General features: G+C 60.5%; 2 protein-coding genes across 2 annotated transcripts in view; both read right to left on the reverse strand.

Moving 5' to 3' along the window:
• AGRN (agrin) overlaps nucleotides 1-13285 on the reverse strand; it is a gene marked incomplete at its 5' end in the record, with an annotated part of 33494 nt that extends 20209 nt beyond the window's left edge. Inside the window, 2 exons of the mRNA XM_080802995.1 lie at nucleotides 10661-10922; nucleotides 13079-13285. Of these exons, the coding sequence (XP_080659121.1) occupies nucleotides 10661-10922; nucleotides 13079-13285 (469 nt within the window). The remainder of the gene's footprint in view (nucleotides 1-10660; nucleotides 10923-13078) is intronic.
• A 2249-nt stretch (nucleotides 13286-15534) lies between these two features.
• Nucleotides 15535-16687, reverse strand: ISG15 (ISG15 ubiquitin like modifier). The gene is made up of 2 exons (XM_080802177.1): nucleotides 16597-16687; nucleotides 15535-16131 (listed from the first exon to the last, which is right to left on the reverse strand). Exons 1-2 carry the CDS (start codon nucleotides 16597-16599, stop codon nucleotides 15625-15627), a joined length of 510 nt encoding a protein of 169 aa, XP_080658303.1. The 5' UTR covers nucleotides 16600-16687; the 3' UTR covers nucleotides 15535-15624.
• Nucleotides 16688-22120: the final 5433 nt, after the last annotated feature.

Consider the following 22120-nt stretch of genomic DNA (forward strand, 5'->3'; position numbering starts at 1 on the left):
GGGGTGGGGGTGGGGGGTGGGGGGCGAGGTGGGAGCCGGGGCCGGGGCAGGAGCAGGGGTCGCAGGGAGGGTGGGCGCGGAGGGAGGCGGGGGGGGGGGGGAGGAGGCAGGTGCCGGGGCGGGGTGGGGGCGGAGGGAGAAGGGGCGGGGCGGGGTCAGGGGCGGGGCGGGTCCCCTGCGGAGCCCCCCCTGCGGAGCCCGGCCGGCCGGAGCGGGTCAGCGGCCGAGGCCGCGGCGCGGGGCGGGAGGGTCACGCCGACTCCCCGCAGGGGGGCTCGCGCCCGCGCGCAAGACTCCATGGGCGGCTGCGGTGTGCGCGCCCCCGCGTGCGCGCGCCCCCGTAGGTGCCCGCGCCGGCCCCGCCCTGGCGGTGGCCTGTGGGGGAGGGGCCCCAGGTGCGCACACAGGTGGGGAGCGCGCGGGGTCCAGCACCGAGGGCGGCGGCGGCGGAGGAGGAGGGGGCGGCGAGACAGGCCCACCCCCCACCTGGGAACTGCCCGCAGCACCTCACACCGCCCGCGTCCTGCCCGCCTCCTCTCGGGGACGGAGAGCGGAACATGCAAATGAGCTCCCGGTCGAGCATCATTATGTAAATTGTCGCGGGCCTCCGGGCCGGGTCCCGCGGGCCTGGAGCGCCCCCCGGAGGTCACCAGCGAGCGGCCGGGCCGTGACGTCACAGCCGGGCCGGGGCGCGGGGGCCCACCGGGGAGTCAGGCCTCTCGACGTCCGCCGCCTGAGGACGCCCCTTTCCTAGCTCCTGCCGGCCTGGGGGTAAGGCGACGGTCGTGCACCGGCCCCATCATCCACACGGGTCACGCCCCACCCTCCGCAGCCGGAATCCCATAGGTGGCCATCTCTGGGACTAACCCTTCATTCCCCTGCGCCCCCATCCCTCCACTGCCCACAGTCCTTTGGGAGGGACCCCTAAGGGCTACCGCCACCCCCACCACGTCTGGCCACCTGGACCAGCCTGGACCTGGTCACAGGCCTTCGAGGCCCTGCAGTGACCTCTGGCTGTCCCTCTCTGAGTCGGCCAGCCCTTTCTGGAGAGACAGGAAGAGGAAACTTGGCCTCCAAGGCACAGAGGATCCCTCTTCTCCTTGGGGTCAGGACCCACCCACCCCAGCCCAGGACCCCTTCTGGTCAATTCCTTCCAAGGGCTGCTGACCAACTCCCCAGCCCTGCTGAAAAGACCTTAATTGCACCACTGCCCCCCACGTCATCCATGCTCAGTCACACCCATCTACCCACAGGCCCACACTCAACAGACACACGGCTGCCCACTCGCTCAGACTTACTCACACGCTGCGCTCAGGCCTCCCCGGAGGGGTGTCAGCACATGTGGTCAGCAGCTCCCCCTTTCAGCCAGCCAGCCACCCGTGCCACTCCGGTCACTTGGAGGTCTCGTCTCACTCCACGTCTGGAGACAAGCACTGAGCACAGCCCCTCTCCCCTGGCACAAGCCCTTCTAGTGCCAACTCTCCGCTCGTCTGTGGCGACGCCACCCCAGGGCACAAATGGACACCTCGGTGCTCAACTCCCACCAAGCCTCCAGCGGTTCCTCCGTCCTGTGCTGTATTCAGTTGTGTCACAAACACATCCCTAGAGCTCCCCAGTTCCTGGTCAGGAGGCTCCTCCACACTCCCCCCAACCTTCTGCCCCCCTCCCACTTCCTCAGGCCCAGCAGCCACCTGCCGGCCAGCCAGGGTCTCGTTCTATGAGGACCATCTGCTTTGACTCCTTTCCGTCCTGTGGCCAGGCACACTCGTGCCATATCCCACACGGGGTTGCCATGCTGCCAGGGTCCCCCAGTACCCACAGCGGAGGTCTTCAAACCTCCCAGAGCCTAAGGAAAGGAAACCTCATCAAACTTTGCAGGAAAAACCAATAAACGGCAAGGTTCCCTCACCTCACACTGCAGTGGACCCAGAGCGGCAGGACCCATCAGGAGACCCTGGCCCCGGGTCAGCCTCACCTTCTCAGGGGTGCCTCCCATCCCCTACCTCACCTCACTGGACCTTGGCACTGCCCACACCACACGGAGTGCCGGCAGCTCCCCAGGGCGCCGCCCTGGACGGGGAGCACCCGGGGCAGGGTCTGACTTTTTATCTTCTTGGGGCAGGGCTTGGCTCAGAGCCCGGACACTTGGTGTGGCGAGCCAGGCGGTTCACACATTTTCCCATTTACTGGTCACTGCAGTCCCCCCGGATCCACATCCCTGGGCTCAGCGAGGGCCCCGCGGACAGTGCCAGGGGTCAAACGCCAGGCAATGCTCACATGCCCAAGCACACGGGCGCCGTCTGCTACGGCCACAGCAACACGGGAAGACTCTGCGGGATGAAGGGGATAAAGCAACCAGGCTGTGGGAGGGGTAACCCTGGGGATCCGTGTGAGTCTGGGGTGCGGATTGTCTCTGTGGGCAAATGGGCTCGCCTTCAGAGGCTCCCGTGGGGGGAAGACCAGCCCACTGGGCCCACAGGGGGGTGGGCCGTAGGGCCTGGCTTGGGGGAAGGGGAGCCAGCAGGCAGCCTGTCCTTCCTGGCCTCAGTCAGAGTCTGAGCCCCCGACAGGGCTCCACACTCCACGCCTTCAGAGAGACAAAGGGCCATTGAGGCCCCAGACCCAGCAGGGGGAGGGGAACACAGCTACCAAGAGCTATTTTGGGATCTTCAGACTCAAAATCATTCAGCTCTGACCAGCCTACGCCAGCACATACCCTTGGAAGGAACAGAGGATATTCCGGGTCAGAAACAGCCCCTCCGGTCTCTGGGCTCCCACTCAGCCACGTAGGACAGCACACGCACGTTCAGCGTTCCAGAAGTTACAGTGGGGACACCCAGGTTTGCGCCGGCACTGGGTGTTACACACTCCTTCCTCACTCACTGGCAAGAACGCACCCCGGGCAGCTCGCACACAGGCTCTCGCCTTCAGGTAGCAGGAGCCTTGTCCCTCACCCGCACGACACACGTCGGGTTTGCCCCCAAGCACATGCATGTGCACACACGAAGGCTCTCCAGGAACTTCTTTGGACACGAGAAGGAAGCTGAGGGGTGGGGTCTGGAGAAGACGGGGTGTCGAGCCCACCAGCAGCCTGATGGCCCGTTTCTCATGCAGAGAGCCCCTTCCTCACTCTGGAGGGGCCTGGGCGCAGCTACCCAGGAAAGGGCAGGGTGGGGTGGCCCCACCTTCCCCTCAGCATGGTCCCAGGGCACCCGCCCACACACACCTCTAATGCTGGGGCCTCCCCTGGCCGGAGCCACCCCGTCTGTCTGTCCCACGTCCCACGTCCCCTGGGGATCTCGAGGTATGCATCACGAGGACAGAAAATGTGGCTGCCATGGATGGCTCAGGTGTAGGCTACCTAGCTTGTCCAGGGCCACAGGGGTCTGGCTGCCCTGGTCAGACAGGGCAGCCCCTCACCTCCGGTCCCCCGTCTCCCGGTGTCTGCCCTCAAGCTGCAGCCATTCCCTCTGTCTGGGCCTCGGCCGACAATGGGCGCTTCACAGTGGGATGTTGCTGCTGGCCCAAGGCCAGCCACTAGGAAGGAGGCCATGTCAGGCCCAAGCCTCCCGTTCTCAGCTCAGGTGAGGCCGGCAGGTAGCCACGTTTGACTCTGGTGGCTGAGAGCCCACCCATCTGGACAGCAGGCAAGGCCCACCCTCCTGCCCGTGAGTCCACAAGGCAGGGTGGTGGGATTACGTGGCCGTTTTGAGGAGCGGCTCGGCAAGTCCACATGCCCGGATGCCAGCGGCCTGACACAGGCCTCTACACTTGTCCCTAACTCCTTGGGTGTTGCTCCTTGGTGACCGGGGTCCCTCCAGCCCTGTCTCGCTAGCCTGTCTGAGCTCCTGCGTTGTGCAGGCTAAGCGGGTGCCGAGTCAGAGGGACGGTCTGCCCTCAGGGAGGTCACCTGGGGGCAGAGACCTGGGTGATGAGGAGAAGGGGTTGCACAGATGCGTGGAGAGAACTTCCGGATGGACACAGCTGCGAAGTCCCAGGGGCCTGCAGGAGCCAGGGGGTGCCAGCGGGGCAAAGGAGCGAGCCGCGCGGAGCGGGGGGGGCAGCTCCTGAGGCCCGGGAGCCCGGGGGAGGGAGCCCCATCGAAGCCTGGACCCCGGCCAGGACACAGGCGGTCGCCACCAGGGGGCGCCACCGGAACAGCGGCGAGTCCTTGCCGGCAGCCAAAGGAGGGATGGAGTGGGGCGGGTGCGCGTCCACACCCTCTGTCCCTCTTCTCGGGGACACCCCCAGTCCTCCTCTTTCTCCATCCGGCCTGCCTGTCTCCGGGAGGAAGAGAGAGCTGGGGGAGCCAGGAGGCACCGAGGTGTGGGCAGGGCCTGGAGAGTCAGGAGGCCTGGCTGCGCTGAGCTGGGCACCCCGCGGAGGCCAGGAGGGGCGCACCCACCTGACACTGAGGTCTGAACGGGGCCCCATGAGGGCGATGCCTGGCAGACACTTGCTGGGGCTCGGAGAGGCAGAGAGGTTCGGAAGACAAAGGGGCAGAGAGACAGAGACCCGCAGAGGAGGCAGGTGCGGACAGAAAAGCAGAGGCAGGCATGGTGTCTGCAGGCGGAGTGTCCCCCCAGGGGGAGAGTAGGGCTGTCGTCGGTGGGAAGGCACAGGCGCCAAGGGTGAGGGCCAGCCTGCTCCCTCAGCCAGCAGGTCTTAGCCGTCGCCTCTGGTTTTCCAGCTCGGTCTCCCCCCACCGCTCCCCCAGGCTCTGGACACCTGCTGCTCGCTGCAGCCACTAGACCTCATGCTGTCTGTCTGTCTGCCCAGAACACCCCTCCCCCTTTGCCTACACCCCTCAGCACAGAGCTCCCACGAGGCTTCCTTGAGAAGCCCATCCGGCCCCTAGCGGGGCTCTGCGCGGGCGACAGCAGCAGCCCCTTCCGGTGAGCCCGTTTCCCGGGGGGACCCGGTGCTGGGCGGCGGGTGGATGTGGCTGAGGCAGGAGCCGCTGGATGAGTGACGCCGGGACCTGGCCCCACGGCCTCCCACCCCGGGAAGAGCGGTCGGCTGGGGCAGAGGCCTGTGCTTCTGTGTCCCCAGAGGTGCACTGGACCCTCACATCCGCGGACAGACACGCAGCTGCTCCTGCGGCCACAGGGCGCCGCCTGCTTCTCCCAGGGCCTTGCGAGGAGCAGGGTCGCCTCAGACCCGCCTTCGGCCAGCACAGACCCGGCTCTCTGCCCGGCCCGGCTCGACTCCCTGACTGCGCCGCCACCCCCAGAGCCCTGCGCCGGACTCAGGGTCCCACAGGCGCATGCTGAGATCGTGCACCGGAGTGGCCCCAGGGACTCTGTCCTGTCAGCACAGCGCTTTCGTCTCAGTGTTGGGAAACCGCCGTGGTCACTCCCAGAAGCAGAGCTGGCAGGGGGAGGTGCCCAGCCCTCTGCCAGGCCCAGGGTGGGCGGCAGGCAGGAACGGGAGAACCCACGGCAAGCAGAGGCCAGGAGCCCGTCGTGAGAGCACCCGAGGGGCTCCTGCCCCGGGCCAAGCCCAGGGACACAAGGGTGGCAGAAACCACAGGCCACCAGCTGGGCTCCGACCACGATCCCCCTGTGCACAGAGGAGGACGTCTGAGGTTACAGGCACCCACGCACACATGTACACAGACACGTGCGCACACACATGTGCGGGCCCCGCAGCTGGAACCAGCCGGCCGCTTGGGAGGACAGAAAGCTCCCCTCTCCTGAGCCTCCCCTCCACGGGGGAGGGGGGGGTGACGGGGAGGGGGCGGGGTGACGGGGCGGGGCCGTCTTCCCCTTCCCAGGTCCAGCTGGAAGCAGCCCCTGGCGGGGGGTCTTCCTCGGAGGAAGTTCTCAGGATCCGCTCTGGGGGGAGAGAGGCCCCTTGGAGGGAAGATTCTCTCCCCACTGGATGCTCCACCAGAGGCCTAGGTCGCCCCCTCCAGACTCTGAACACAGCCTAGGGCTGGAACATGACCCCCTCCTAAGCCCCAGTACAGAACTAAGGGGGGCACATTACCCTCCTTCACCGACCTGGGTCACTATTATTAGCGTAACTGTCACTGGGGTGCTGCCTGTCTCTCTTTTCAGTGGGCACTTCCTGGGACTCTGGGGTGTAGAGCACTATGTGGGCTACCGTGGGGACTGCACCTAGAGCCCCCAGCCCAGCCCCCGCCAGGCCTCAGTGGCCAGAGTGGGGAGCCCTGACGCCCCTGTCCCAGGGGCAAGGGAGTGCTAGGGCCAGGAGGGCACAGCAGAAAAGGGGGTCCCTTCTCTACCCTACCCCCAGGAGGAAACTGCTGGGTGAGGGGGAGACAGGGGGTGACTGTCTTGGGTCCCCCAGAGACACCCTTTGCAGAGGCAAAGGGTGGGGCTGGAAAGGAGGCCTGTTTTCCACCGTCCTGTGGTGCTGGGTGGTAGGCTTTGATTCTCATGGGGCTGGGGGGGATTAACCCTTCAGGAAGGAAGCAACATGGCCACCCGGCCACTGCGCTGGACCCTTGGCCCTGAGGCCAGGCCCCTGTTCCACTATCTTCCCTGGGGCAGCCCCATCCCCTCCTCTGCCATCCTTGCCCCCCAGCCTGTGAGGGTTGGCAGGGTGGGGACAGCTAACACGGAGCAGGTGATCTCCCATTTCCTCATCTGTGCAGCGTGGCCCCAGCCCCCACAGAGGGGTGGCAAGGGCAGAGCCAGCCCCACCAGGATGCGTTCTGCCCCGCACAGCTCGGCACAGCTCAGCACAGCTCGGGGTGGTCAGTGAAGACAGAGGGAGAGGGAGGACAGTTCCAAAACAACATTTTTTTCCATTTCCAGTCTGCAGGGGCTTGGGATGGGGGGGCGGGTGGGGTCTGGAAAAAGCCAAGCGCTGTTTCTACTGGCTTAGACCGGCCCACCCAAAGGGAAAGACATCCCCAGGGAAGTGACAAGAGAGCAAGCCCTTGGTTTCAGCTAGCAAAGCCCACCCCTGGGGCTGCCCCAGCAGAGGCACACCAAAATCAAAGCCGAAGCCAGCAGGTGCCCAGGAAGCACCTGACTTCCAGCCAAGGACGCCCCAGGTGGGGACAGGCCAGCACGGTGGGGGGTCACGCCCCACCTGGGCAGACTCCTTCCCCCAGTGAAGGGCAGGAGAGAGAGTGGGGCAGGCTGCCTCCGGTCTGGGCCTGCCTCCTCTCAGCCCTCCTGGCTGACCTGCCTGGGGGAGGGGCCCAGGAGGATACTGGGTGGGGTCTGCAAAGGGGTGGGGTGAGAACCCACAGTCTAGAAGAGAGCAGAAGAGGGAACAGGGAGAAGCCACCTCCCACTTCAGCAGGGAGGAATGTGGGGGGAGTAGGGAAGCTAAGTGCCAGAAAACAGAGGAGAGAGCCCAGATACCTTCCTGGACATCTCCCACCCCGCACAGTGGGGAGCTGGTCCTGCCTGGGGGTGTCTGTCACCCACCCGGGCTCCAAGGCCTGCAGGGCCTGAAAAGAGTCAGGCAGCTTGGGACCTACTGGCTCCCCATCCCGACCTGCGGCACTGCCCTCCTTCAGGTCCTAGACAGCTGGCCTGCCAGGACCCCCTCCAGGGCTGGGCAGGGCTGGGCCGGTGCCAGACTCAATCTGACCCTGTCCCTGTGCCAGGCCCCAGCTGAGGACAGACAACACTTCCTTTCTCTGTTTCTGGCTCCCAGTGGGAGCCAGACCCATGTCCTTTCTGGGGGCTGCAGGAGAAGCCCTGGGACCAGTCTTCATGGGGCAGGGTGGGGAGGGTGGTGGGAGGCTAGGGGCAGTGTCCAGACCAGGGCAAGGTGGCTGAGGGCTGGAGGAAATGCTGGCCTAGCTGCCAGCCTGGGCAGGCTCTCAGTGCGTGGGCAGCTGGCACTGGAAGGGGCCCAGCTACTTCCCTGACAAAGCAGGGGGTGGGGGGTCTCCTGGCAGGCGCTGCCCAGAGCGTCAGGCCTCCCTCACCCAAAGGTGGCGCAGAGGGAGGGACACATACCTGTCTCGGTTATGCCAGGAATGTGGTTCCCCGGGGGGGGGAGGAGGAGGAGGACTTGAGGATGGGGGAGGAGGAGCCTTCCTGGGGGCTGGAGGCTGGGGAAGGGGCCGGACCTGCCGAGCCAGGAAGACCCTGCGGGCCTGGGGGAGCAGCTGTGTGTGCCACCCAGCGGCAGGCGTCCCTTCAGGACAGTGCTAGGCAGGGATGAGAAGGGAGCAGACCAAGGGTGCACCCCAGGAGGTAGGCCTGGGAAGACATGCCCCCTACCTTGGCCGCTCTGGGGCTTTAGGAATGGGGAGGCCTGGGGAGGGAAGTGTGCCACGGACTAGGACCTCCTGCTCACAGTGGGACCTTGCGGTCTCAGGGTGACCTGCAGAGATTAGGGGTTGCCCCACTTCCCTCTGGGCCCTGTGGGGCTGGGACAACTGTGGAGACCCTGGGAACAGAATGGGGTCAGAGTCAGATGGGGAAGAGTCCTGTCCATCTGACCCCCTCATGAGGGTGAGGCCTTGGCTCACGGAGAGCCAAGGATGGAGTCCTGGGGTCTGAGTCCTTCCCTCCTGCAGAACAGGAGAGGGGCCGTCCTCCCACCCCCACCCAGCCTGGGAAGGGGGGCACAGAATTATTCCTTACCCAAGCCTGAGCCTGGCTCCAGGGGATCTCGTGCCTCAGGGAGGTGCCCTCCCTCACCCTGGGCTCCTGGGGACATCAACCCTGTCCTAGAATTCAGCCCTCCCAGCCCCCTCCCCATGGCACCTGGTTTGCTTTCAAAGCAGAGGTCTGTGTCACCCGCCTCAAAATCTCTGGCCACCTCACAGTGGAGACTGAGCTCCTCCCCTCCACCTGGCTCCCCCAGCAAGGCCCCAAGCCAGTCCCAGTGTTAGCCCTTCTCTGCATGCCCTCTCCCCAAGACTGTCCTCACCCCCAGGCCCACCCCAGGAGAGCCGATGTCTCCGCCCGTCCTGGGAGCTCATGCCATGACTGTACGCTGGCCTGCGTGTCCAGCACCGCCCTCCCTCCAGCTGGAGCTCAGGTCCTAGCCTAATACCTGCGCACCGGCTGCCCAGGGCACACAGTAGGTCAGGCCTCAGCCAGTCCTGGCTGGGGGGCTCTCCCTGGGTACCCTCCTTTTTAGCTGTCCCCATGCCCAGCCTGGCATGTTCAGAGCCAGGGGCTGGCGTGGGTACAACCGGCTTTGGCAAAATGCCAAACCTTGTTCTGTCCAGGGTGGCCCTCTGACCCCACAGAAGGCCACAGTTACTGAGTCACGGACCCTCAGGCTGGACCCGCCCAGCTGTAGAGTTGATAATTCACTCTATCTCACGAGGACAGGAGACTCTCTGTACCCTGACCCCTCTTCTCCAGCTTCTCCTTAGACAGCCCCCCCCACGCGTCCCCAAAACTTGGCATCAGCATCCCACAGGGATCGCCATCGCCAGGCCACCCTCCCATCTTTCCCCTGGACCTGTCCAGAGCAGGACCAGGGTCTCAAGTCCTGGCTCTGTGTGAGAGCTGGTCTGCAGGGAAGGGACCTGCTGGCTTCTCTGTGTGACGCTAAGGCCCCTGGTCCTGGAGCAGCCCCAGAAACAGATGACAAGAGGCTGGGCGGAATGCCACAGGCCTCGCCATTTCAGGTTCTGCCCCTGCTCCTGCAAGTCCCTCTAAGACCACCACCGGATCCCACTGAAACCAAGCCAACATCACACCCTAAGCTGGACAGAAGGTGGGACCTCCCCGCTCCTGAAAGAACCCACAGCGGGGACCGAGTTGCCTTCCAGGGAAAGGAAGTCACAGACCCTTCCCACTGGCCTGAGGAGGAAGTGTTCTTTCCACCCCCCCCCCACCGCCCCCTCCAACGCATCCCTTCCCAGGCAGCCATGAGGGGACAGACAGGATGTGGGGGCGAGGGGCAGTTCCTATAGTCTCCCTGCCACATTCCCCAGCAAAGGATCCCAGCCCCCAACTGGGACTCTCCTGGGGCAAAGGGGGGTGGGGCCTGGAAGCCAGGGTCATGTGATTCCAGCTCCCCTCACAGAGGCTGGGCTGGGGGAGGAGTGCGCTGAGCCACTCAGAGCAGCCATGTGCTATGTGGACAGCAGACGACTCAGGGAATTCCACATCCACTCAAACCCCCTAGACATATCCATGCCACAAAACTCCCTCTTTCCAGAAATGACAGGCCTCTTGGAACACACAGTGGGGCGGCCCCTCCTCCAACCCCTATGCCCCACTCTGAGGGGTTTGCTCAACATCTGGGACCCATCCAGACAGATGTTTGGGCTTCTGCAGGAATACAAACAGCTGGGGTTCATTCACCTGGTCCCCGCCTCTCACTCAGAAAAGGACCCTCCAGGAGAGGGTGTGGAGCCTGGGGGGGGAGGGGAAGCAGAAGAGAAGGAAGCCTGTCCCTTTGCAGGACTGGCTTGGACTTGCAGCCTTACTTGGCTGCAAGACACCAGACAGTGGCACTGTGGGGCAGGGGCTGGTCCATGGGAATCCCTACTAATGTCAGAGATCGGAGCTGACCTCGAGAGGGCCGGACTCAGTTGGGAGACCAGGGGGACAGGAAGGAGGTCAGACCACAAGACACATGTGCTCTGGCCTACAGTGAACTCTCCTGCGCCCCCCAGGGTGTGACGGAGCTCCTCCAAGCCTGCCCTGCAGTCACCCCCCCCCAGCCCCCCCCCCCCCCCCCCGGCAAGGCTCCATACCTTCCACACAGTGCTCCACTTCCTCCAGGTTCCGCAGCGTGATGCGCATGAGGCTGGAATTGAGCATCAGCTCATTTTTGTGGGCTGGCCACAGGTATGGGGGTGCAGGGTTCACAAAGAAGATCCTGGTGTCCCCAGTGGACACCTGGTTGTCACAGATGAGGGGGTCTCCAAAGCCACCGATCACCACCTTGCTGCCACCGTCAAGCAGGCTCTCTTGGGTCACCATGTCTTTGCCCTTCAAGTACCGCCAGACTCGAACCTTCGGTGGACATGGTGGGAGGGGGGGCAGGTGTCAGTGTCCCCTTTCCACTGGGGACATGATGCCGCAGAGTCCAGGGACGAGCAGCAGACTGGCCACCTGGGCTTTTTCTTCTCGTCCCACCTCAGCTGCTCAGGCCGGATGTCCAGGGTAGGCTCAAACCCGGGGCAGAGATGGATGGAGATCTTTGGGTCAGCCCCCCAGAGGAAGCCCACAAACACGAGAGAGGCCACTGCCTTCGAGCGTCACCCAGAAGGACAGGAAGCCTGTGAACACATGCCCTCTCCCAGGAAGCAGCACTCCCACCCCCGAGGTCTAACTGACCCCGGCCGCCTCCCATAACGTCCATCTCGGCTCAGGCTGGGTATGGGAAGGGGGTCCACCTGGTCTAGATTCCTGCCTTCCAGGGCCCTACTTTCCCCATCTGCCCACCCACTGACAGCCAGGGGCACCTAACATGGACTCTGGAGTTTCAGGGCAATGGGCTCCGAGCCAGCTTGGCTCTTTTGCAGCCCTGTGGGTGGGCTAAGACCCCCCCCCCACCCCAGGAGGTGAAAGAAAGACCCCTCCTCCTGCCAGGCTCCTACGGTGAACATAGGCAAGGCAGACTTCGAACCACAAAATCAAGTTTGGGCAGCACAGGGTGGCCCCACCCTACACACTCTCACTCCTGGGGCCCTGAGGGTACCTGCTCTGACAAACCAAGCCCTGAGACACCCACAGCTGGGGGGTGGGGGTGCAGAAGGGTTGCGGGAGCTGCAGGCTGTGCTCGCATGTCCGTGGAGACGTACGCGCAGGGGACATGAGCCCACACACTCTCTGAGAAGAAACCCCTTCCTTCAGGAGCTCTGGGAAGCCGAGACTTCTGGAATGAGTGGTCAAAGACAACGGTGGCCTGCCCACCTGCCAGGGCCCTGCTGGGAGCCTTGGGACGGCAGCTTCTGTAGGGACCCCTCCTCCTTCCAGTGGCCCAGCTGGGGGGTGAGCCTTGTCTAACCTTCTCCCTCCTGACCTGAGACACATAGTGGGCTCTAGAAGGAAGATAACCAGCCAGGAGAGGGCTGGGCTGCTTTCATCGCCTCCCCCCACCCCAGCCACACCCAGGAGCAGCGGGGAGGAAGTCGGGAAAATCCTGCAGGGACTTGGCAAAGTGCCCTGGTGTGGTGGAGGGGAGGGGGCTGGGCTGGGGATCCCAGCTGTAGCTTGCGCAGGCCAATCTGAAAGAAGCTACCACCGCTCCCCGTCTCCATGGAGAAGGAATGATCCGATTTCTGCTCGGGGGGTGGTTTTAGGGGCCGGAGCCGGGACAGGCCGGGTCCCCTGAGCCCTCCCTAGGAACGTTCTGTGGGGGAAAAAAAGCAACTACAAAAAACCACCAAACCTAGTCCAGGGGGCTCCAAGTCCAGCTGAGGCAAGGACCCTCTCCTTTGGCCAGGGGGATCCAGTTCTCCTGGGAGCAGGCTGGGGCACCTGTCCCTGCACCCCTCCACATCTGAGGCTCAGCAACGGTCCCGCCCACTTCTCTGCTCCTGTCCCCCAAACCTAGTCACTGCAGCGCCACACCCCAGGATCCCGGGGTTGGAGGATTAGCTGTGCACCCCACTCTCTCTCCTGACCACCCCCTCTTGCCCTCTGGGAAGGGGTGACAGCACTGACCACAGGCCAAATCCCCACTTTCACCCCAAGCGGAAGGCGTCGGTTCCCCTCGTCCCCATTCCTTTTCTTTAACTGATGGGGAGGGGTGTGGTAGCTAGTTTCCCTGGTGGGGGGGGGGGGCGGCGCACTTGTCCGCAATAAGGTAGTGGGCCTGGGGTGGGGGTGGGGGCAGACGTGACCGGGTCTCCTAGGCCTGGGCGCCGCGAGGTGGGACTGCAGAGGTGCCGCAGGAACTTTCCCGCAGGCGCTCGCGAGTTTTCCGGGACCCGGCGCCCCACCCGGGGGCTCGGCGGTCGCCAAGGGAGCGGGAGCGGGAGCTGCAGAGCGTCTGATGCCCGTTCCCACGGCCTGGGGCGGGGGTCTCCGTGGGGCGGCCAGCTTCTCCAAGGGAAGGCCTCTGGGGCAGGGGTCCGGGATGGTGGAGGAAGAGACCCCCAGCCCAGGTTTCCAGGAGGGGTATTTGTTGGGGGGGGTGTCTCAGGGTCCCGGCGGGGGCCCACCTTGCACGAGTACGTGTGCTGCACCGGGTCCACGTTGAGAATCTCCTCCACGGTGCCGGTGAGCACCACGTTCGCCTCCTCCTCCCGCCGCTCCAGCGCGCGCTCCGGGCACGTCCCGTCGGCGCTGGGCAGGGCGCGCGCGGCCACCACCAGGAGCAGCAGGAGCGGCTGCAGCGGGGCCCAGCCGGACGGCCACAGGCTGGGCATGGCGCGGGCCGAGGACGGCGGAAGGCGGCCAGAGCAAGCGCGCGGGCCTGGCCGCGCCGGGAACGGGACTAGACAGGACGGGACGCAGCTCCTGGGAGGCGGTGGGAGCGCGGGCGGCGCGGGGGCGGGACCCGGGGCAGCCCCGCCCCCTCCCCGCCTCCCCCCCTCCCCCCACCCCAGCTCCCGGGCCCGCGCCGGTCCCCGGCCCGCCCGGCGCCCCGCGCCCCGCGCCGGCCGCGAACAAAGCGTCGGGACAGCGGCGCCGGGCGGAGGCCGGGCTGGTGGGAGGGAGGGGCCGGGCTGGGTCGGGCCGAGGTGGGCGGTGGGACTCGCCGGGCGGAGGGGCGGACGGAGCAGGGGGGTGGGCGGGCCCGGGGGGGGTTGCTCGCCCCCCTGCGGCGCGCCCCCACGGACGCCCCCTCCCCCGCCCGCGCGGACGTCTCTCCCCCGCCCAGGAAATGCGGCTGCAGTCGGGTTAATGCATAATCTGGAGGCGACGTGACGGGACTTCCAAGAGGCTCCAGCCTGTGCCGCGGCCGGAGCTGCGGGAGCTTCCTGGCCGCGGGAAGGGGCCGCCAGATCCTGGGACCCCGCGGCCCCTCGGGCCGTGCAGGCCCGCGCCCCTCCCCCGGCGGGAAGCACACGACGGGGAACCACCGCCTCTTTTAGGAAACTGGGGACGGAAACTCGCCCGCGCGCGGGACCCCCGGCGCGTTCGGGGGAGGAGGCGGCCCCAGCAGGCCGCGCCCCCGGCTGGCTGGGACCAATGTGGGCTGGGGGCCGTGGTGATTGGTCTGGACGGAGCGCAGGCCCGCCCACCGCGCGCTCCCGGGTCAGCTCGGGCCTCGCCGCAGAGCCGAGGGCTCCCTCTGCCGTCCCGCGGGGACGCCGTCGAGTCGGCGGCGGCCGGCCACGCCCCCTCCTCAGCCCCCCGGCGGGCGCTTCTCCAGCCGGCGGGTCTGGGTAGGGGGTAACCTGAGATCCGGAGGGCACAGATTAGAGCCTGGCTTCGCTGAAGGTCGAGGGGGAGGGAGAGGGGACCGCTTCTGTCCCTCCAGGGCTGGGTCTGCGGGACGCCCCCTCTCTCCACGCCAGCCACAGGGGTCCGAAGCAACGGAGGGTGAGAGGGAGAAGAGGCCCTTCTGGAGAGGACCCCACGTCCGCTCCAAGGGCGCAGGCTCACACTTGCTAGTGTGCCGTGTGACAAAGAAGTGAGAAGCGGGAACCGGGGGAGCACCGCGCCGACGCGCACACGCGCAGCTGTTGGTCACAGATAAGCCAGACATCGAAGTCCCTGGGCCTAGAAACAGACCCCCGCAGACCAGAAAGGGGCGTCTGGGTCTCCCGCCACATTACCCTGAACAGTCTGAAAGCTGTGGTCTGGATGTCCCCAGAGTCAAGGACTTTAGCCCAAAGACGTGTACGTTCAGTGTCTCCTGCTGTCCCCCCCACCCCCATCTTGCCCGTGTCCGGGACTGACTCCATCTGGCTCCCCTGGAGCTCTTGGGAAATTGGTATAGAAAGAAGCATTCTATGTGGAGGCTGGTGTAGCCTTTGCCAAGTTAGGTGCCCCGTCTAGGACAAGCTCTTTCACATGGACTGGAGGAGCCCCTCATCCCTGGAGGCCCCTCTCCTGTCGGCCATGGCCTCTGTACCAGGTGAGGCCTCGAAGGCCAGGGTGTCTGTTGGAGAACAGTCTCCATTCAGCAGCTTGCCCCATGGCGATGTGAGTGCTCAACCCTCCCTAGACCCATGCAGACAGGACAGGGCAGGCGGATGTGGCCTGGAGGGCCAAGAGGCCCCCAAGGTCCTGGTTGGTGTGGAGGAGCCTGCCTCACAGCCCACCCAGTCGTGGCCTAGGGCCTCACCCTCTCCCCACTTCCCCAGGGTGCTGGTCCCAGCAGGAACCTGACCACACCTTCCCCTCCCTGTACTGTCTGCTGGCCCAGATGTGGGGGATGGAAACCTGCTGTGCAGAGGCTGACTGGGGCTCAGTCTGGAGCTAGAGGTGGGCTCCAGCAGAGGGGCCTCTTTTCTTTCTCTAGAAGTTAATTTCCCAAAGGTGTGGGGACATCTTCAATTTGTCCAAGGGGTGGGTGGGAGTGGATCACCATTTTGACCTCACCAGACTTGTCCCTGTCCTTGGCAACCTCAGCCTGGTGACCACCCAGTGACCCTGGGTCTCCTTATCCCATTTCCTCTTCTGTCCCTCCCCCAGCCTCGTAAGCAGGGTTGCGGAAGCGAGGGGTGCTGGGGCAAGGACCAAACGTAAGGACCCATTTAATATTGCGGTCAACTTTTATCACTCGCACTTGGTCAGGGACTCAGGTGGGTGGCCCTCAGTGCCGCCCTCCTGGTCCTGCCCACTCCCCCCCGCCCCCCCCCCGCAGGCGTAAATTCATGAACACAGTGCACTGGGGTGTCAGACCATAGTCCCCCAGCTGATGTGGGTCGTCCATGGGCTTCCCCTCGAAACTCAGCCAGAACAGGTCAGACTGCACATGCTCCTGCTGGCACACCTGCCGCTTGAGCTCAGCCACTGTCTGCGTCAGCCGGACCTCGTAGGCGGTGCTGCGACCCTTGTCGTTCCTCACCAGGATGCTCAGGGGCTCGTCGCAGCTCTGCACCACCAGCAGGACCGTACTGCCAGGACACAGGCCCTGGCTGATGAGGGGGACCCCGTCCTTCAGCACCTGGCCGGCGGGGTGGGTAACCAGTCGCTGCTGGAACGCAGGCACGCCAGTTTTCTGGGCTATCTGCTGCTTCAGCTCCGATGCCAGCATGGAGACCCTCAGGGGGACCAGGAACTCCTCACCCCCCAGCGTCTTCACCTTCAGGTTCCCCGCCTGCGGACATCACACAGACTCCTAGAACTCGGCATCAGTCCTGGAGCCACTATGTGCAGATGACTGGCCACAGGACAAGGCTGGGGATGCTGCTCTCGCCTCCCCACCCGCCGGGAAAGGGACCCCAAGCGCTGGAAGCAAGCAGGGAGCGTTTCTGGAAGAAGGGCCAGCCAGCCGCCACCATCACTCCACCTCCCTTAACCCACTGAGATGCCCCCTTTGCCAATGCCAAGGGATCTCAGGGTTTAACACTGGGCAGAAGGTGCTTTCCAAGAGCCAGACCCCAACCCCATATCAGAAGGGACCCTGTCCCACCCCTCATGCCTAGGGACCTGGGGGAGCTCAGAGCAACTCCACTTGACCGGCACATGGTGGGTGCTCCACCATCCCTGGATGACCCCAGCAGACGCAGGAAAACTGACCGGTACAGCGCCCACCCGCCCCCACCTATCAAACAGCACTCACCATGGCCGTGGGCTCTGGCACCCTGTCCTCCGCAGACACTGACCAGTTTGCAGCCTCTCAGCTTCCAGCTCCTCTCCTGCTCCCCCCTTTTATGAACCTGAGCTGCGCACGTCAGGGGGAGTGTCGGGGAGAGAGCCTCACCAGTGGCTGAATTTAGCTTCGGTTTCGGTTTCCTTTTCCCAAGGTGCGTCGGGGGGAGCAGCAGAAACAAAACAGAATGACAAGGGCAGGCGCTGGGGCTGTCCACCTGCCCCGCCTCTCAGGACGGCACCCTAACCCAGAAACCCCCTAAATGTCCAGTGCTTCCCATTCTCCTTTTTTTTTTTAATGTTTTATTTCTTTTCAGCATAACAGTATTCGTTGTTTTTTCACTACACCCAGTGCTCCGTGCAATCCGTGCCCTCCCTAGTACCCACCACCTGGTTCCCCCAAACCTCCCACCCCCCGCCCCTTCGGAACCCTCAGGTTGTTTTTCAGAGTCCAGAGTCTCTCATGGTTCACCTCCCCCTGGTGCTTCCCATTCTTTACAGGAGGCGTGGAAGTCGTGATAACATGAACTAATGATTGGAAACTTTCACTTTCCATTTACCGATTTGCAAAATTAGTAAGCTTGGAAAACATTGCCTCAGTTAATTCAGAAAGAACAAAATAGCGACAATCCAAACTACCCAGAAATAGTGACCAGTGGTTTAGGAGGGTATTTGTTCAGATTTGTTGTTGTTGTTGCTTTTTAATGAAAGAGGTGTGTCTCTTACTTTCTATAAAAACGGACTCATGCACACTAACCAGAAAGTGAAAAGACTATTCTCAAAATGGAAGAAAATACTTGCAAATCATGTCAGATAAGGGTCTAGCATCTATACCATAAAAAGAACTCTTAGAACTCAACCATAAAAAGATAAACGATTCAGTTTAAACTCGGGCGAGTGGGGCACCTGGATGGTGCAGTTGGTCAGGCAGTCAACAACTCTTGTCAGCTCAGGTTGTGGGATCGAGCCCCATGTTGGGCTCTGTACTCAGCCAGGAGTCTTCCTGGGTTTCTTTCTCCCTCTCCCCTGTTCTCTCTTTCTCTCTTTCAAATAAATAAAGAAATCTTTTTTAAAAATTGGGCAAATGTTTGAATAGATATTTCTGTGTAGAAAATACAAAAACGGCCAGAACCACATGAAAAGATGTTCAACATCATTAGTCATCAGGGAAACTTAAATCAAGATCACAATGAGATACCATGTCACACCCATTATTATAGCATGACTGTAAGCATAATGTTAGTATAATATAATAATAAGATAATAATTCAAGGGGCGCCTGGGTGGCTCAGTGGGTTAAAGCCTCTGCCTTCGGCTCAGGTCATGATCCCAGGGTCCTGGGATCGAGCCCCACATCGGGCTCTCTGTTCAGCAGGGAGCCTGATTCCCCCTCTCTCTGCCTGCCTCTCGGCCTACTTGTGATCTCTGTCTGTCAAATAAATAAATAAAATCTTTAAAAAAAAAGATAACAATTCATAAAGAGCAGTGACAAGTTTGGAGGATGTACAGAAATTGGAACCCTCGTACGTTGCTGATGGAAATGCAAACGGTTCAGCCACTGTGGAAGCAGTGCAGCCACTCCTCAAGAAGTGAGATGGTTTTCACGGGGCCTAGCAATTCCAGTCCTAGATGCAGACCCCAAAGAATTGGACACAGGTTTTCAAACAAATGTTTGTACCCAAATATTCATAGCAGCACAATTTACAATAGATAAGAGGTAGAAACTGTGGGGAAAACCAAATCCATCAACAGATGAATGTAAACAAAACAGGGTTCACCCTCACGATGGAACATTACTGAGCCATAAAAAGGGATGGGGGCGCCCAGGGGGCTCGGTTGTTAAGTGTCTGCCTTCGACTCAGGTTATGATCCCAGGGGGGTCCTGGGATCCAGTCCCGCATAACAGGCATACGTTAGCTAAAAATAAATAAATAAAATTTAAATAAATAAGAAAGTAAGTAAATAATTTTTGAAATAAAAAAGTTTAAGAGTGGAAAAATAAATGTTTTCAATATAAATCTTGGCCATTTCACTTATCCACCCCCCAGAAAGATTTCATAGGGCTCCAAAATTGTGAACACACAAAAAACAAAGGGGTTTAAATTTCCTTCTTTTTATATTTTAAGTATATATCTCCACTCATTCCTTGTATAAATAATATTGCCGTTGTAGAAAGAAAACCATAAATGTTTATTGAAATAAAGAATACAGGATGTGAGAATCGCCCCCTCTCCCCCAGATGGCTGTTATTAAACAAGGTATTCATGTGCTCTGATTTCTTAATACTGTCATATGGCACCAGAATCTTCATTTTCTTTTAGTTATTTCATCCCATGCCACCAGTTGCTTTCCTGCTTTTGACAGGAAGAACTAAATGCAAAGACATTAAGGAAGCAAACTGATCGAGCCTGTCTCAGTTTCCTGGGACTGTCATAACAAATGACCACAAACTGGGGACTTGAAACCTTGACAAGAGGTCTGAAATCTAGGGGGACTACATGACCAGTATTGTTAGGCTGGTTAAAAATAATCTATTTTTATCTGGCTTACAGAAGACAGGAATCATCTGAAATACAAGGATATAAGAAATTTGAAAGTAGAAGGATGGAAAGAAACACACCACATGACTATTAACTAAAATGAGACTCATATGGCCATATTAACAATTCTATCAACAAAGAAATTTTATAGGTAAAATGTTACAGAGATACAAAAGTCATGTAACAATAAAAAGTTGAGATCACTGGTAAAATAAAATAATTTTAAACTTGTATGCACCTAATAATATGGCCACAAAATATATAAGTTCTTGTCACAAATATTAGTATTCTATTTATGAAATTATAACAGTCATTTATAAAGGGACCTTTGGTTAATATTTTATCTCATTTACTAACTAACTTAAACTTCCTTAAACCTTTAAAACAGCATTTATAACATTTAATATACTTGATTTTATTTTTAAACCCTTCGACTTATCTAATAAACGCAACCACAAAAAAACCTTTCCAAGAATGTCTACAGTCCTTACTACTTATGCCACACAGAGGTACTAGTCTCACAGTCCAACCCTCTACTAGATGAAAATCTACCACTTTTACCTTTCAACAAGACACAACGGCATCTCTGCTCTCATTCAAATCTAATTCCCTTCTCCCACCTTTCCACCTGGCCAGTCACAGCTCCTGAGACCATCATCTCAGATGACATCTGATTAGCTAAAGGCCTTTGGTCACAGCTTGAAGGTCACCCTGAGGCCCTGTGGAATGATGGGGAGGGCTGCCCCCGTAGGCCTCTGGATAGACAGATGTTGGAGGCCACAGGGGCACCATTACTTGCTGAGAAAGTAGCACAGAGCTTGTGAGTCACTGTGGCTGACCAGACCAGTCTTCAGAAACCCTGGGGGGCGAGGCAGAGTTTCTTACGGAAGTTGTGTTGTTGAAGCCTGATTTGCTGTAAGTACCTGCTGGCTGGGCTGATTAACTAGGCGTCCCCCTCCTTTCCATGTTCTCGGAGGGAGCAGGGTCACTCTGTTTTCCCACCCAGCACTAGGAAGGTTGAGCACCCCCTGACCTGGGCCACAGTCTCACTGTCCTGGACCCCACCCCTCTTCAAGCCAGAGCCTCACCCCCACTTGGCGGGTGCAACCCTCTCCTAGCCACAGCCCCCTCTAATGGGTGTTTCGGGATGCAGGACTCAGGGCAGACCAGAAACGCAAATGAAGCTGCTGTCCCCACACTGACCTGACCTGCAGGCTCAGGGGCCGCTCAAACAGCTCGATGTCTGGTTCTCCCCCAAACAGACTCTGGGCTGGCGGGGGCACTTGGCCCTCAGGGGAGTCAGGATGTAGTCTGCAGATGGGAAAGATTCCCCTTGCTGTAGGGATGACTTACAGGGAGGGAGAGAAGAAGGTAGACCTGAGATGCAGGGAGCTATTCTAACTTGGGGAGGCAGTGAGTTGGAGAGGAGCAAGGTGGGGGCACTCAACTTAGTTCAAACCCACGGGATCTGGTGAGGGCAAGGAAGGAGCGCAGCTGGACACTGGCCCACGTGGCCCCTGTGCTAGGGCTGTCAGTGGCTCCAGGGCCAGGCATACCCCGAAATCCTATGTGGTCACTGTGTGTTAGGGACAAGTCTTCTGCATTCAGGCCCACGTGAGAACAGGCCTGGAGTCTGCAGTGTGGAGACCCACAGCCAGCTGTGCTGGAGGAGTGTGTCGCGGCAGACGCCTGACACACCCAAGGCTAACGGTGGAGGGCACAACACAGAGAAAACCCGATGGGACCCATGTGCAGCCCCCCTGCTCTGCCCACCCGTGGAAGGGAGAAAAAGAGGTCGGGGAGGGAAGAGAAGGAAGGATCAGCTACCTTATCTTCCTTTCTGCAGGACTCACCCCAGGACACAAAGCCCTGACACCCCATGGAGTCCAGAGCCCCTGCCTTGACCCACACCCCAATCTCCCACCTCACTGGGTTGGAATCTGGGCCTTGGGGCCAAAGTGGGGAAGGGGTGACACAGGTGGGAAGGTTGGGGGAGAGGCTTCCACTGCCAGACGGAGGTGAAGAGGCCACCAGTCCCTAGGCTTAAGAAAATTATCCCAAACTTGGAAATCAGGCACAAGGAGCCTTGCTATCCTTGAAGGTCTCCCTAGAGGTGCCTTTGCTCATATTCTTTTTTTATTTTTTGTTTATTTATTTATTTATTTAAAAGATTTTATTTATTTATTTGACAGAGATCACAAGTAGGCAGAGAAGCAGGCAGAGAGGAGAAATCTGGCTTCCCGCTGAGCAGAGAGCCCGACGCGGGGCTCGATCCCAGGACCCTGGGATCATGACCTGAGCCGAAGGCAGAGGCTTTAACCCACTGAGCCACCCAGGAACCCCGCTTTGCTCATATTCGTGAAGCTGCAGGTTAATGTGGTGTAGACATCTGTCCTACTGGAGATAGAGACCTCTATCCTGGAGAAACATGGCCTTGCTGCCCATGTGGCATCTGCCAGTTACGTACCTGACCCGTGCGCCTTCCTCAAAGCCTCTTGGAGCCTCTGGTTTCCCCATTGGTGAGCTAAACACACACCTGACATGTGTTCACTATGTATTTATATGGAAGTCATGGGTTTTTTGCCTTGAAAATCGTATTTTGATATCAGATATTGGAAAATATGCCTCCATAACTTGGCTATTGGTGGGACACTGTCACCCCTGATTTTGGGTAAAGATTGTATCATTGTCTGGAGGTTGGGAGGTGCCATCTCTGTTACTCATTCATTGAGTCAGCATGTTTTTGTAAGGTTCACACTGTATGCCGGGCACTCCTCTGGAACAAAGTGGAGCTCACATTCCTGGGCAGTGGACAGACACTGCGTGGGAAAAGCGGGTCAAGAAGGTGCGTGTTGTCGGGCACCTGCCGGCTCAGTCGGAAGAGCGCGCAACTCTCGATCTCAGGGTTGTAAGTTTGAGCCCCGTGTTCGGTGTAGAGAGTCCTTAAAAAGAAAA

Source organism: Martes martes (genome assembly GCF_963455335.1).
Source record: "Martes martes genome assembly, chromosome: 4".
NCBI classification, from domain to species: domain Eukaryota; kingdom Metazoa; phylum Chordata; class Mammalia; order Carnivora; family Mustelidae; genus Martes; species Martes martes.